Source organism: Eulemur rufifrons, chromosome 12 (assembly GCF_041146395.1).
Source record: "Eulemur rufifrons isolate Redbay chromosome 12, OSU_ERuf_1, whole genome shotgun sequence".
NCBI lineage: Eukaryota > Metazoa > Chordata > Mammalia > Primates > Lemuridae > Eulemur > Eulemur rufifrons.
The window spans coordinates 26,125,965-26,142,042 of record NC_090994.1 but is presented as its reverse complement, the minus strand read 5'-3'; the positions used below and the strand labels follow the sequence as shown (position 1 = coordinate 26,142,042).

Here is a 16,078-nt window from a genome sequence, read left to right as displayed (position 1 = left end):
CGCCGAGGCGGGAGGCGGAGGCGCGGCGCTCCCGGCACCGGCCCGTCCCCGCCGCTTCCGCCCGTCGCCGGCGGCCAGGTCCACGTGCGCTGCGGGGCGCGGAGCCAAGCCCGCGCCCCCGGGTCCCCGCCCGCGCCCGGACTCCCGCCGGGGCTCGCGGAGGGGCGCGCGCGGCCGGGCGGGGCGCGGCGGTGACACGCCACGGGTGGGGGAAGGGAGCCGGGCTCCACTCACGCGCCCGGGGCGGCACCGGGGCCGTCGTCGCGTCTCTCCGGCTCAAAAACTGAAAAGGGGAAGGGGGAGGGGGGGAAAAAAAAAAAAAAAAAAGACCTGGCTCCTCGTCTCATCCGGAAACCGACGGGCCGGCAGGAAGTGACGCAGGCAGAGGTCGTCCGCGTCCGCTCGGGCCCCGGTTCCCGCTCGCCTGGCCCCGACGCCGGGGGAAGCGCCCTGGAGCGGAGCAGCCGCGGCCGCGTGCGCCCTCGCAGCGAGCAGCGTGAGCGGCCCGCGCCCGCGCCTCCCGGCCGGCGGCCGCGTCACCGGCCCCGCCCCCGCGCCGCGCCGCCCCGCCCCGGGCGCGGGGAAGGGAGGGTCCGCGCCCCCGGCCCGGCCGCGCCGGAGCCAGCGCGCCGCGGGCGGCGTGGGGACACGCGGGGACACGCGGGCGGCGGGGCGCAGGGCCCATCGCGGCGCGAGCGCGGGGCCGCCGGCCCGTCTTCAGGTTGAGTCACACGCGGCCTGCGAGCGGCGGCTCCGGAGCCCGGCCGGGCGGCGTCCCCGGAGAGGATCCCATTGTGTACCCGCTCGGCGTGACTTCCTTCCGGGAGGAACAGGTCTCGCAAGGTCGGGGTCCCGGGTGAAGAGTTCAGGTCTCGGAGTCAGAGGTGTGTGACAACCCGCTCCTCCACCCTGGCCCGTATGCCTGTGGGCAGGTTATATAACCACAGCCGCCACCCCCGTTTCTGCGGCGACTCGGAGCTTCAGTGCCTCCCCGGAGGGCGGCCGTGGAGGTGCGGGGGCCGTGCGGACCCCTCCGCGCGAAGACCTCGGCCGGACTCGCCGCCGTCGGTACCGGGCGAAGGCCCGTTGGCTTGTGCCCTTCTGCTTCGGGACCCAAACCGTTAGTGTGTCACAGGCTGAGAGAAATAAGTCCTATTTATTTATGCAGTGACTTTCATCGTAAGGAACTTTAGGAACTAAGTGTTTGAAATCTGAATTTGTGTCAGAAAATAACAAGGTTCCAAAATGAGAGACAAAAATGGTAACATTCGAGGCATGATGCTAAGCATGCTCAATTGCAGGTCCGCGTAGACATGGTATCCGGAACCCAAAATCAGGACACCGATTTTAAAACTTAGGGTGCAATTATATGATCCCTAGCAAAGTTCTCAGCCTAAAAGTTTATCAACCTAAAACCAACTCCTTGTTGTCATGTTTTGGCAACTTTATCTCTGAATACTCATATTTACTTGGGACTTAATTCAGCTCATGCTAGCATCTCCTAACTGAAGTAGTTCAAGCATTACATTACAGGAAAAATGTGGAAAAAAAAAAAAAAGATCAGTTTTCTCACGAGAGCCCTCAGTGACACTTCAAGCACATGACTGGATATATTGGTAATCTTGCTGAATCATTAACTTGCCAGGAATGATCCATTGTAATATCCCTGGGCAGTTTGCTTTAGACTCTAGAGGAAGGCTGTGGTGGTGTGCGGTAACCACACCACAGGTATATGTGTGTACACCTGGTTACACTGTGGCATGCCGGGGAGGAGGGGGCAGGGTCATGGTTCAGGCCACCTGGGGGCCATGGGTCTGTACTATGACTCTAGACTGGACCATTGCTTACTCCTGGCAGTCTTACAAAGGCATGCCATTGGCCGCAAGTGAGGACTGGGCAGGAAAGGCCTAGCCTCAGTGCAAACCTTTCACAACTACACTGCTAAAAATAACTTGAGTGCATGTCCCTGGAGTCATGGGATAGTGGTATCATTGCATACCAATGGTGTTATATAATATATGTTGTATAATTCACGTTAAAATTTTACCATTAGGGTCAGCAGTAATTAGAAATCCTTTTGTAAATGTAATTAAAGACTGGCATATTTGGAGCAGGAGGGAGTCAAGCTCTGGGTAGGCATACACCATTTATTGAGCGGCACATATATAAAATTGTGTGAAAAATTGAAGCAAGAAATTAACCTGGTTCAAATCTATTTAATCATTGGAAAACAGGGTCATAAAACTTTTGTAATTTGTCAGATAAATGACACCTGCGAAATGTTCTAGTGGCCATTGCTATATAGTGTTCTCTTTTTCTTCCCCAATTTGTTAATAACTCCCAATCCTGAAAGTTTGTCCCAAAACAGTACAGTATGTCCCCAAACATCTGACAAAGATCAGTTGTCAGAAAGGGGGAAACACTCCACGTGAGTTAGGAGCAGACCTCTCCTGAAATTTCATTCATTTTATACAGAGGCAAGATAGAAGAAAAAGCCACACTCTGTCCTCAATACATTTTTATTAACTGAGCCAAATCTACACTAATGAACATTTTGGAGGCTTACAGGCTGGACTGCAAAATATTTTAGTGGAAGAATTTCTGCAATGCCTTTATTATTTTAGGCAGCCTAGAAAAAAATTGCAAAACAACTTTTTAGACATTCCAGATACTCTTTTTCTTGGTATTAGACAATAACTCTTATTCTTAGAAACTACAGTACAGTTAACCACCTATCATTTGTTCAGTTTTTCTCCATTTTATAGAGTGTCTAAAACACTTCTCAATTTCTTTCACTTATTATTGGGTCATTTTCCTTAGACTTAACCTTTTATGTCCAAAACAAGGGAGGAACTTTGTCTTTAAGGAAAAATTCAATTATCTTCTCAAACACAAGTAAGAAATCATTACTCTCTTACTTGCTATTTGATACACTTGCTATGAGCACTTACTTTCTGTGGGAATGTCCAAAGAATGCATTTCCTTGAGTAGAAGTCACAGCTGTGTAAATAGCAAAAAGTAACTTTTCATCCCATAGCTTCTTTGAACCAAATTTGGCCAACAGGCCAAAACCAGATAAAGCTCTGGACGTTTCCGTTTCCTGGTGGTGTCTGGAGGCCTGTGGGAGAGCCTCGTGCTGGCTGTCACATCTTTGCAGGGCTGCACTGTTGTGGCGAGTGCAGTGCCGTTCTAGTAGCACAGCCAGGTGCTTCAGTCTGTGGTTTAAGGTATTCTCTTGCTTTTACCTGGCGATAGTTACAATTTGGTGACAGCAATAACATTTCAGCCTTTGTCCTTTTAGTGATATTTTTATCCCAAGTTGTAAATATTTTAGGTTTTGTGGGCTGTGAAGCATAATCAAGGATGTTATAAGGTATAGTACAGTCCTCCCTTGGTGTCTGGAGGTTTGGTACAGGACCCTTAAGGACACCAAGATCCATGCACGTTCAAGTCCCCGATGTAAAATGCCATAATAATTGCTTATGATCTACATGCATCGTCTGTAGACTCTAAATCATCTCTAGAGTACTTATACCTAATATAGTTTAAGTGCTATGTAAATAGTTGTTATAATGTGTTTTTTTAATTTGTATTTTTAATTGTCTTGTCGTTTTTTATTGTTTTTCCCCTGAATATTTTCCGTCTGTGGTTTGTGAATCTGTGGATGCAGAATCCACGGACATGCAGGGCTGTCTGTACTTACGACCATTTAAGACATGACATTTAAGAAATGTGACTCCATTCCGGCTCACAGGCCGCGCACAGACAGGCCACGTGTGTGCTGGCCCTTCTCCAGACAGTCACACCGCCATTAACGGAAAGAACCCTGCTTTCTCTTCTCTCTCACAGCCCCATGGCCGGAGGTTACGGAGTGATGGGAGACGATGGCTCTATTGATTACACTGTCCATGAGGCCTGGAACGAAGCCACCAATGTTTATTTGATAGTTATCCTCGTTAGCTTCGGGCTCTTCATGTATGCCAAGAGGTACATTTTTTAGTTTCTCAGGGTAATTAAGAAACTGTGCAATTATAAGCTTCACACATTTTTTTAAAAAATCCGAATTGAACACATAAAAATAATTTCATCAGAATAGTTCCTGCTCTGGTCTCTCCTCAAGCACCAGTGACCAAGGTTGGGCTCTAAAAACGCCATTGCTTTAAGGGACAAAAGCTTAAGTACAGCTCTCAGCAACTGGGCCAGCTGCTCTAACCTCCCAATTCTGTAATTTCTAAAATAGCCCAATTTTATCATCCAGCCTGGGTTCATTGTCACCCTTCAATGAGCACATTTTTTTGGCCCAAGTCCCTGAAATGCAGAAACACTAACTCCTATGTATTCAGCAAATCTCTTTTCAGTCACTTTAAGCTCTTGCTGGTCTCTTGTGTGTGTCTATGTCGCAGCACTTACTCAACGATCTTAGTCTTACCTGAGTGCTTGTCTGTCCACTCCGTAAAATATCTTCTGTCTTTCACCTTTGAGTTCTGGGTGTGCCCACATAGTGTAAACCCTCGTTAAATATTTCCTGCCTTAGTTCCATGGGGTGTTTTGAAGAGGAAAAGCAGACTGGGTTGCTTGTTACAGCCACGTGCTTCAGGGTGTCGTCTGCCAAGGTAAAAAAAAAAAAAAAAGGCATTAAATAGTTCAAAGTAATTATTAATAGCAATCCAGAAATAGCTTACATTTGGCCCAGGGAACGGTTCAGCTGGACCACCGGCCCCTGAACTCTTGGGGCGGGGCGGGCCTGCAGCTTCCACCCCGCCCCGCTGGCAGCCCACGGCGCTCTCTGCAAACACCTCGCCTTCCGCCCACTTTTCTTTTAAAAGCGGACGCACACTGTTGTTTTCTTTTTTCACTGTTCTTAATTTTAAAAAGATGTCCCCACTAAGGCCATGCTATTGTATTTAAGAAATATTTTTATTCATTATTTTCCACAATTAAGGTCTGCTCAAACCCGGTTTCTTCTCTAACCTAGTAATTTAGCTTTATATGGAGGAGGTGAGAGGGAGGAAAAATCAGATGTTTTCATGTTTGTGCATTTTTCCATACACTATTTGGCTTTTGGGGAGATTGAGGAAAACCATATGGAGATAAGTTCACTTTGTTGTATTAAGTGGACGTGTTCAGCTACTTTCTTTTCTCAAAGCCTGTGGCCATACGTGTACAGCTTCACGCGTGTTAGTGAAAGAAAGAATACTTGGACAAGGAAGCATCTCACAGAAACAAAACAGAAAATAAGATGGGCTTGTTGTCATTTAAGACCTTTTAATGTAGCTTCTGATTGCTGGGATCGTGAGAATAATACAGTCCTGTAGACATTAATGGAAGTCTCTGTTCTGCATTGCACTGGTTTTGTGTTTTAGGAATAAAAGGAAAATTATGAGGATATTCAGCGTGCCACCCGCAGAAGAAACTTTGTCAGAGCCCAACTTTTATGACACAATAAGCAAAATTCGTTTAAGACAACAACTGGAAATGTATTCCCTTTGTGAGTATGCTCTGTGCTTCATGTTTGAAATGAATTTTCTGGAATGGAGTTCAGTCACCTAAAGGTTATCAGAAATAGTTGGTAATGAAAACTCAGTACCTTTTGCAAATGCTTATCACCCTTTTCAGATGTTTATGCTTTTGTTCCTTTTGCATTTTTTACCATATGCGTGTGTTACCAGTTCCAAATGAGATGAAAATTAATTTAACGTAGCAGCATTAGTCACAATAGCCGAAAGGTGGCAATAACCCAAATGTCCTCACCGGATGAATGGATGAACAGTGTGGTGCACACGATAGAATGCTATTCAGCCTTCAAAAGGAAGGATTTCGGACACATGCTACAACATGGGATGAACCTTGAAGACATTGTGCTAAGTGAAATAAGCCAGTCACAACAGGACACACATTGGATTATTTCACTTGTATGAGGCAAATCAAAGAAACAAAAAGTAGAATGGTGGTTGCCAGGGGCTGAAGGCAGGGCGGGGGGTGGTGAGTGGGGAGTTACTGTTTAATGGGTCCAGAGTTCAGTTTGGGATGATGGAGAGAGTTCTGTGGACGGGCGGTGGTGATGTTACACAACGAGACGTATATAATGCCACTGAGCTATGTGCTTAAAAATGGTTATAATTATGAATTTTATGTTATGTATATTTTACCACAATAAAAAAGTCCTTTAAAAATTTAAGTATTGTAAAAAAAATACAGAATCAGAAGTTCTATATGGAAAATTATAAGAATTAAGTTTTTATTGATGCCTACTCAAAACAGAAGTTATCCTCTATCAGTTATATCCTCAGTAATATAGCAGATACAATTACAAACCCACTGTACAATTTTTTTCTTTTTTGACATTTTGATGGGAATGACATAAAATTTGTCAGAATTCGTGTTTGCAGAGGGTGTTAGTTTTCTATTGCTGCTGTAACAAATTACCACAAATCTGGTGGCTTAAAACAACACGAAGGCACCATCTCACGGTTCTGTGGGTTAGAAGTTCTGCGGCAGTCTCGCTGGCTACCACCAGCGGGTCAGCGGGTTCCGTTTCTCTGGAGTCTGGGGAGATCCGAGTCCTGGCCTTCTGCAGCTCCGGAAGGCCGCCCGCATTCCTTGGCTCATGGCCCCGTCCTCATGGTCCCAGCCAGCAGCGTGGCGTGTTTCTGACTCTTCTTCCATGTTCACATCTCTCTCTGAACTTAGCCAGGAAATGTTCTTAAGAAAGATTTTTAGGGACCATGTGATTATGTTGGGCCAAATAATCCAGGGTCATCTCCTCATCTCAAGACCTAATCACATCTTCAAAGTCCCTTTTGCCCTGGGGGGTAACATGTTCGCAGATTACGGGGATTAGGATGTGGACATCTTTGAGCACCATTATGTTTATAAACAGTGAGCGTATGTGTGAGTTTGCACATTTAATGAATCCCAGCATAATCGTTCATTCTTAGTGTTCATGACATGTCTTGTCCCGACAGAGTCTGGCAGTTCAAGAGGAAATAGCAAGAAAAATTCTTTTTCTTAAAGAGGACCCCCAAAATTCTTTAGGTCACAAAAATCTGGATCTACCCTGAGTAGCATAAACAAATAATGTCTCTTTCTTGGCTAGTAAAGACTTAAAAGAAGAGGTTGAAAGTTTTAAAGCTAAGCAGTGAATATTTGCTGTGTTTTCTCTAGTTTCAGATTAAGACAGTTTTTCTTCAATAAATATTTCTTAAAAGTACAAAAAGAAGACAGAATTGCATATCTAGTTTATATTGTTGACATTTATGTTCAATAATAAGTCTCTTAGGCTTTAAGTTAAAATATGTCAAAATCCTTCCAGCATGGACAAAAGCATTATTAAGGTAGAAATGGGGGTAATAAAGAAGGAAATGACAAAACATTAATTTTAATAGATTAATCTTTATTCTATATTTTAAAGTTCTGAATAATCGTGATACATAAATAATAATAATAAACATATCAAAATGGGTGCAGCAGTGTTGAGAAACTAGAGGATCATGAAGTATAATAAATTTCTTCCAAAGAAATAAAATTGCTTCATTCCAAACTAATTCTTCACTGAGAATCATGGTTTGACTGTGATTTAATGATGTTAGCTAGTAATTATTTTGCAATTTCATTAATTTATCCCTTCTTTTGCTTATTATTGTTGGTTTTTTTTTTTCATAGCAAGGAAATATGACTGTCAACAGCCACAGAACCAAGCTGACAGTGTGCAGCTCTCCTTGGAATGAAGCCTCAGAAAATGAGCGACATAAGTGATTGTTGTTAAACAGTGTGGCAGAAGCGCCCGATTCTTTCTACTAAGTCACGAACAGCTTTGTAAAAAAAAAACCTGTCTGCATAAGAGCATTTCATGTGTGACTTTTTCCAATTTTTTTGCATCATATTTTGCTTATTTTAATTGCATCTCCAAGTCATTTGTTACACTGATACAAATGGCTCGAGAGGTCTGGACACAGGGAGCCTGCCTGGACCCAGCAGATACTGTGTAACCAGAGATGGTGACTTTACCTGGTGAAGACCTTTGACTTCTTCAGGATATAATCAGTGAGAAAACAGAAACACAGCTTGGGAAATGAGAATCCTAGAGCTTATGCCTCCTTGATGAGAAAATTTTTGCAAAATTAAAAAACAAAAATTCAGCCATTGGAATAACTTCCTCCTAGATTGTGTTCTGTGACAACTGTAATGTCAGTACAGGTGAATTTGTGTTATTACTGTTGCTGACAACTCTTGAATTGAATTAATGGTTTTTGCGTATAGACTGTGTCTGCTACATCATGAAGCATACCCATCTGCTAATTTTAGAAGCTTTCTGTAACTGCATTTTTTCCTCATTAATTATGTTCTCAGGAGTTTGTTTGTTTTTAATCTCCCAGTTTCACTTCCACCAGATGGCTCTGCCTTACGCCATGCTGGGCCATGCTGCTGGGTGAACAGACACCTCTGTGTTGGAGTTGGCAACTCTTCGGTCTTATCACTATCACTGTTTCATGTTGCTGTCTGCTAACTTCTGCTTTTTTAGCATGACAAGCTTTCCTAAAGAGCCTTATATCTTATCTCATTTTGTACGGTACACAATGAAATGTTTCTACCTAATTTTTCATATTTATTTAAATAAAAGCTTGGAGGTAGTGGTAGGAAAGTTTAACTGTCCTTGTAGCTCAAAGAATCAGTTTTTGGATTAAAGCTATTCTTAATTGTAAGAGTCAATCATTTTAAGTATTATTTCTTTTTCGCTTTATTATTGTGAAATTAAAGAATAATAAATTTTAAATGAAAATTAAGGTTTAGACAAGATAAAATCAGGGAAATTGCATTTACTTTAAAAGTTTAATTATATCATTCAAAAATATATTCATTCAAAAATATTGTACAAGGTAAATTGTTGACCAAATGGAATAATTGTTAACTCACAAAGGAGTTTAATTGCACTGCCTCTACATAGAATTAAAAACTGACTGAAGGATTGTAACCAGTTCCTGTTACAGTTATGAGCTGGGGTAGCAGCGCAGCGAGGGACGATCTTCGGAAACTTTGCTTTGCCTTAGGACAACTACCGAATATGTCCATGAGCAGAGAATTTAATCAGGAGCAGGACTGGTTTACTTGTCACTGGCCTGTGGCACAATCTGGACAGATCGCAAAGCCTGGCGATCTCAGATGACTTGTAAAAATAACGTACAGAAATAAATATGAATCACGCAATGCAACTGTTTTCTTTGTGTCCACGAGACAGAGACGGTCATAACTACACACTGGTAGATTGCTTGGTGAGTATCAAACCATGGCAAGTGAGGGAGGACGATTTCCTCTTCCTTTCTTCCTTAGAGCTAGTGGGAGTCGCGCGCACCGCAGTGGCAGTGCAGCTCAAGCAGGCTTCGAAGTCGCCTCCCTGCGTCCACAGCTGAGCTGGGAGAAGGCCCTGCAGCCGGGCTTCGCAGTGGCTCTGGCTGGCTGGCCCCATCTGCTCCGCATCCACCAGAGTCAACAGAACTGTTTTCCCTGGAAGCAAAACAGAATGATTAGTAAACCGGTAATTAACACTTGTGTTATCCCTTTTCCTCGTTTCTTCCTCCCTTTTTAAAGCATAAGATACTCGGCAGTGAGCACTGGTCAGGCCCCGCTGCTGCACAGCTTGAGTGTGTTGAGTAACTGGATGCTCAGCTGATGCCAGCCAGCTGCACTGAGGGGAGAGAAGTGAGCCTCAGAGGGCACAGATGTTTGCTGTTGACCTCACGCTGTGTCGGGTTGAGTTATTTATGATTCATCAGAAAATGAAATGCAGGGTTTCTGGTGAAATCATTGGAATGTCAGGAATATTCAAGTGGTGAGTAGAAATAAGACTAAACAGCAGTGATAAAATTAGTTTCAGGTATTAAGATGATATAAGAATAAATTTAACCTAGAAAATATAACTAAGGGGAGACGGGACAAAAGAATATTGTATAGAGCTAAGTAATTCACTCAGCCGACGGTTCTGGCCAGGTCCCCTGTGCCAGCTGTATGTGAACCTCTGCTATAGGCTTTGTTTTTCTTTAAGAGACAGATTCTCTGTCGCGCGGGCTGGAGTGCAGTGGTGCGATCACAGCTCACTGCAGCCTTGAACTCCTGGCCTCAAGCGATCCTGAGAAGCTGGGACCACAGGGGTGAGCCAGCGCACCTGGCCTTTTCTGTTCTAATAGCAGAATTAGAATGAAAAGAGATGCCAGACAACAAAAGTGGGAATGAAGGGCCCTTGGCTTACCGCCGGCCTGTCCCGAACAGTGAGGGCCGCAGACCGGGGCCAGCGCTGTCTTGATTTAATCATGTCGCACTCTGACAAGCCGGAGCCAACCCTAGGCAAAGCCACAAAGCAAGAGAACTGTTGCAGCCCTCCTTTTTCTGTCCCTTTTCATCCTCCTATGAGCCTGTATGAGCGAAGCCGGCCTTGACTGAAGACTGAAGATGGGGATGAGGAAGTTGGCTGCAGGCTGGGTGGGGAGCCCCGCAACCCCAGGGGCAGACGCCGAGACTTGCCTCGACCTCCACCCCGATAAAGGAGCGGCATGTAGCGTGGGGTCCAACGCCAGTGCATTCCCTACCCTTATCTTATTCAGATACAGTAAAAAACTAAAACTGTTTATGAAGATTAGTAACATTCCACCTGCCAGGTAGAAAGGTGAAGTCCAAGGGCAAGCGCCGCATGGCCCCGGGTCCGATCCCAGGGGGTCCAGCTCGGGGCAGCACAGTGGTCTGGCTGTCATCAAAGTGTGGCTTTATCGCTGGGCTTTTTTTTTTTTTTTTTCTTATGAAAATACACTTTGACAAACTTCAAACCAGCCAAAGAAAGTTGGGGATTTTTAGCTGCAACCAAGATAGTGTCACTAAACTGCAAATGCTTTTGGCCTAAGAAATCTGAATTCTTTGAGAAAATGAACCACATAAATGTGAAGTGTTTATGAGAAAACAAGTAAATGTATGTTTTATTCTTTTGGGGGGAGTTGGGGAGATGAGCTTGCAGTATCTCTAAATAATGGTTTTATTTTGAGGTTTAAAAAAAAATAAACGGTTTTATTTTGAGGTTTTATTTTGAGCCCAGTGGCTCATACCTGTAACCCCAGCACTTTGGGAGGCTGAGGTGGGGTCGGGGGAATCGCTTGAGCCCAGGTGTTTGGGCCGCAGTGAGCTGTGATTGCACCACTGCACTCCAGCCTGGGCAACAGAGCAAGACCCTGTCTCTAAAAAAACCAAACAAAAACCCAGGCCCATTCAAATTGACTATAACTCAGTATAATTCTAATATCTGGAAGGATTTCTAGTACCTACTATTAGCACAGTAACCAGCCCAAAGTAAATGCTCAGTAAATACTTATTAATATAATTAAGTTATTTGCAACAGTTTATAGAATTGATGTTTCATTTTCTGTGTCTTTAACAAGCGTTTGCTTGTTTCTGCTTCTACTAATGGCAGACTAATTGTGTCAGACTAACTTTCTTACAGATGACTATGAATTCAGAACAGACTATCTTAAAAACAACTATTTGAAGGTAACCATAAGCGGACAAACTAGAAGGACAATGACCTTTGAAAGAAGGGGACTGCACTGGTTGAGATTTATGTTTATGTGGGTATTTTTGCCTGAAGGCATTGCCCAGTCCATCAGTTTAGGAGCAAGCTAGAAAGCAAGCAGAAAACTACAATCATATTGGCTTGAAGAATATGAGGACAGAACTCAGGGCTTCTGGAGAGACAGGACAGTGGGGGGGACATCACACAGAGAAGTGAACTACAGAAGGGGAAACCCCGAATTCTGCATATAAACTTTGCCAATCCCGTGTCCGATCCCTGAACTGTGCATCTACAGGGGAGAGTCTAAGGAGCCTGGCAGAAAGCAAATAGCTAAAAGGGCAAAAGAAGTGAGCAGAGTTTTCAGCTGTTGCCCACTATAGGAATTACAGTTTGATTCCTGCCAAATTAAGTGCTTACTAGAATGAAAATCAACACTTCTCAGAGGAAGATAGAATCTAGAGACTCCATACCACATTGTCCACAATGTCCAAAACTACAGTTGAAAACTACAGGAGTGGGAAGAACAGGAAAATGAGAGCTACAGTCAAGAGAAAAAAATGGGACAATGTCCATAGTCAAGAGAAAAAGCAGTCAATACAAACTGACTTCAAAATGACCCAGATGCTGAATTAGCAGATAAGGACTTTAAAGCACCTATTACAAATATGTTTAGATAAATACTTTCAGATAAATGATCATTGAAAGGGTTTATCAGCAGCATGCTGTATGAGAAATACTAATGGAAGCCATTTGGTCTAAGGAGACGTGATAGCAGACAGAAACTCGGGTCTAAGCAAACTGTAGGCATAATGAATGAGCAGATGGAGAGAAACAGTGATAGAGCGAGGGGAAGCTTTTGCCAAGGGGAGATAAAAAGCATATAGGAGTTTCTTGGACTATTGTAACTTTTCTATAATCTTGAACTTTAATTTTTTAAAAAGTTATAGAAAAAGCATTTATAAATCAATTTCTTAGTAAACCAAGTTTTGTTTTCTCTGTTATACCAGTCACCAGCAAAACTGAAAAACAGGCATGGTGCCCAAGGCTTGGAAAACCCTATGCCTCTTTCTTCTCTACCTGATCCCGTAGTATTCAACATCCTTCTGTTCTCTGTCAAAATCTACTCCCAATAAGGAATCTAAAACACACTTCCACAAAAGTCTGGATGACTGATGACAGTTAAAGTGTCACTCCTACAGGGTGTTTAGTCTGCATTTTAACAGAGAGAGCCTTCAGTTGGTAGGATATGAAGTTTTTAGACACTGCAGAGCAGTGGTAAATCTTAGAGATAAGAAGGCCTTTACAGCCTCTGCAATCATGTGTAAGCAATTAACTAAACTCTACATATTTGCTTGGCTACCACTGCCAATTCTGCTTCTCTCCATTGTCGTAGTTTAAACATTACCGGTCAGAATGTCACCTCTTCTCCGTCAGAATTATTAAATGCACTGGAAGTCCTAAAAAAAAAAAAAAAAAGAATGATTCTACAGTTTTGAATTAGTTTAAAACAGGGAACAGTCAACTAACTATCTCATCTCTGTGAGGTAGGAAGACAGATGATAGCTGATAATCTTTTGGTTACCACCTTGCAAATGAGTAGAAGTGAACAATGTGAATGACTCTTCCAGTCCTGAACTCCCGCAATATTGAGAAATGTGAAGATTAGATGCGAAAGAAATGTCTCCAGGGCCAGAAGGGAGAGATGCAAAGGCAGGTATGTTAAAAGGTGATTTCTGACAAACATGTTGTAAAATGCTGCGTTTATTAATGCTTTCTGGACTTAGGACTGGTGTTTTTAAAAAGTCACAAATAATAATTTTATTGATTTCCTTTCTTCTGATGTCAAGTTTTCCTCGATCCACTGTAATACCTTGCTTATAGTAGCTATTTAACATTTATTAATATTTAATTAACTAAATTAGATCGAATCCAATGTAATGCTATCCTAGAAAGCAGTCCGGCCTATAGAATAACTCCATTTTAGTAGTTTTAATTTTAGTTTTTCAGCACAACAGAGAACAGTGATTCTATCAGTCTTGCAGCTCTTTTCTGACCATGCAGTATACTTTGTGAAACTGGTTAAATTCCAACAACATATCATTTAGATATACTCCAAAAAGCATAAAAAGGAGGAAGGATTTTTTTCCCCAAAGTATAACAGAGCACAGTGTACTATGTATTTTCAAGGAGTTATAATTTAAAAAATATATAATTATTCTTCAAAAATTTGTAACCATTCACTCTCAATTTATAACATCATGCCAATGAAAGTGGTTACATGGAAAATCGCAAAAAGCAAACAATCCAAGTGATACATTTGCCTCTCCAAATTAGTTTGCTATGCCAGTATTTTAATTGGTTTGCAATCTTACACTGTTACTGGCCAGCAAACACAAAGCTGTTTGAATTCCGAAGGGAAGGAGCTTTAAGGGGTTGCAGGAAATCTGCAAATTTCCAATTGGTACTTGGGCAATCTTGAGTGAACCAATCACATTTTTAAGAGTAGCCATGGTGCAGGTGATTGTTTTTACACATTAATTTTCTCCATTTTTATATTCAAATGTAGCAAATTACCACATTAGTTTGTGTCAGGACGTCACATTTTGAATATATTTAAGTCACCATCTTCCACCATTTATAGTTCTTAAACAAAGTCTAAGCTTCCATTAAATCAGTAAAACATCGATCAATCAAATATCATTTATTGGACATTAACTACAACTGACAAAATATGTCAACAGTCCAGAACACCTCAGGGGACGCCAGCAGGGCTAATTGCAGACAAACTTTATGCACTGTTTTTGGACAGTCAAGGCTCTTATCAGCAAATCTTTTTGGGAAAGGAGTTGCTCCCTCCTCCTTGAGACTTTTGATCATCAGAGTTAGCTCTCTCTTTTCATCCTGAAGCCTTGTAATGTTTCCCACAGAGGATTGCAGATTGGGTTTTAGAGATACAAGTTCCAAGGACAGATTTTCATTTATGTACAAATTATATAAATGAACAAAAGTGGTTGAAAACTTAATTATTTAAAATTTGCTTACTTAGTTGCATTCTCGATGTTTTGGGCCACTTAGATGCCTTACTTAAAGGCCTGTGGCCCACTGTCATGGTGGAATAGAATTAATAACAGTTCTTACTTATGCAAACTTGATACTTGTCATATATACCCTGTCTTTGTTTACTTAAAAAAAAGACACTGGCAAATCTAGTAGGCTTCAAAAGGATTATGAATTTTTGGAAGCACTATTCCTTAATTATAGCTGTTTAGAAATTTGAGATGAACAAATTAACCAACATATGGCACATGCAAACATTACTGTTCTGCTGGCTAGTGGCTTCATGACTGAAGCCTGACATTTGCTCTTCCAAGGTGTTTGAGAGTAAATTTAGCTTGAAACAATTCAGAATGGAGGGAAGTCACTTCATGGTCCAAATAATCTTTTTCCTTTTGAACTCTCTTATAACTTGTCATTATTGACCAATCAAAAGGATCTCGTTCATCTTTCTCCTAAAAGATTAAAATTGTATTCGGTTTAGTTTATATTAAGTCACATTCAGTACAATCAAAGGGGACTCTACATTTCTGTATATTGTAGGATAATTTTGAAAGCACTAATATAAGTAGAAAATGAACTAGTAATGGTTTGTTACAGAATACAGGACTGAAAACCTGAGTTCCAGCCTGTTTCAATCTATGCTGTATCTGTTTGAATTCGATCATATGATTAACCTCGCCAGGCCTCAGTTTGTTCATCTGTTAAATGGGAATAAGACTACCTTTACCCCAGAGATGTTTAGATTCTAAATGAAACACAATCTGAGCGGCTTGGAAGGCAGTGAAAAGATCCTTGGTGTTGGTGGCGGTCTTCCTCTTCTTAAATTTTTTTTAATGTGTTACCAATTTGTATACTTATGAGTTTGGATGTTGTCTCTAATCCTCCAGGCTACTAGAGTATGGATTCTTTAGCTTTCCCTAGTGAAAACTTTCAAAGCACATGAATCAAACCATATAAACAAAATTGCCACCTGTGAACACATAGCTAGGTAACACTCACTTTGACTACATTTTTAAAACTCAGTTTTCGGTATCATCCATCAAGTAACGATAATATCCCTATTTTTTCAGATAGAAACACGAGCACAGAGAAATTAGAGGAGAGGCCTGATATTAAAACCTGGAATTGTGTTATCTTTTGACATCCTTTTCGCTCTATGTTTCTATGATTCTGACAATAGAAACAGAAAGAGTTGCAGGTTCAAGCATTGTTTCCAGTAGAAAATAATGCAGATATTATTCCCAGGGAATAATGTAGCCTAATTTTTCACATAACGAAGAGGCTTAATTCAAGTCCCTTTGAGATAAAAGACAAGTCAAGCAAAGGGCAGCAAGTAATTTTTCCTTGAAAAATTTTTAAAGTGTCACTTCCAAACACTCAAATATAGGGATTCTTTTTTTCCCTCTGTGTTCATTTGATTACCCCACATTTATAAATCACCGGTCTGTCGTGTACACTTTGTACCAGACAAGT

General features: G+C 42.0%; 2 protein-coding genes across 5 annotated transcripts in view; one reads left to right on the top strand and one right to left on the bottom strand.

Moving 5' to 3' along the window:
• SLC20A2 (solute carrier family 20 member 2) overlaps positions 1-525 on the bottom strand; it is a 102,887-nt gene extending 102,362 nt beyond the window's left edge. For 2 of the 3 annotated variants that reach the window (XM_069485020.1, XM_069485025.1), the window contains exon 1: positions 331-525. The gene's annotated coding sequence lies outside the window, so the exon portion shown is untranslated. Of the gene's footprint in view, positions 1-234; positions 257-330 lie in introns of those variants that run through there. The other variant, XM_069485026.1, reaches the window with a different exon arrangement.
• A 130-nt stretch (positions 526-655) lies between these two features.
• SMIM19 (small integral membrane protein 19) lies at positions 656-9,190 on the top strand. Of its 2 annotated transcripts, none has more exons than XM_069485017.1 (4): positions 656-833; positions 3,850-3,987; positions 5,364-5,488; positions 7,663-9,190. In XM_069485017.1, exons 2-4 carry the CDS (start codon positions 3,854-3,856, stop codon positions 7,725-7,727), a joined length of 324 nt encoding a protein of 107 aa, XP_069341118.1. In that variant the 5' UTR covers positions 656-833; positions 3,850-3,853; the 3' UTR covers positions 7,728-9,190. The 2 variants fall into 2 exon arrangements, with proteins under 2 accessions (XP_069341118.1, XP_069341117.1); XM_069485016.1 differs by having other exon boundaries at positions 656-884.
• Positions 9,191-16,078: the final 6,888 nt, after the last annotated feature.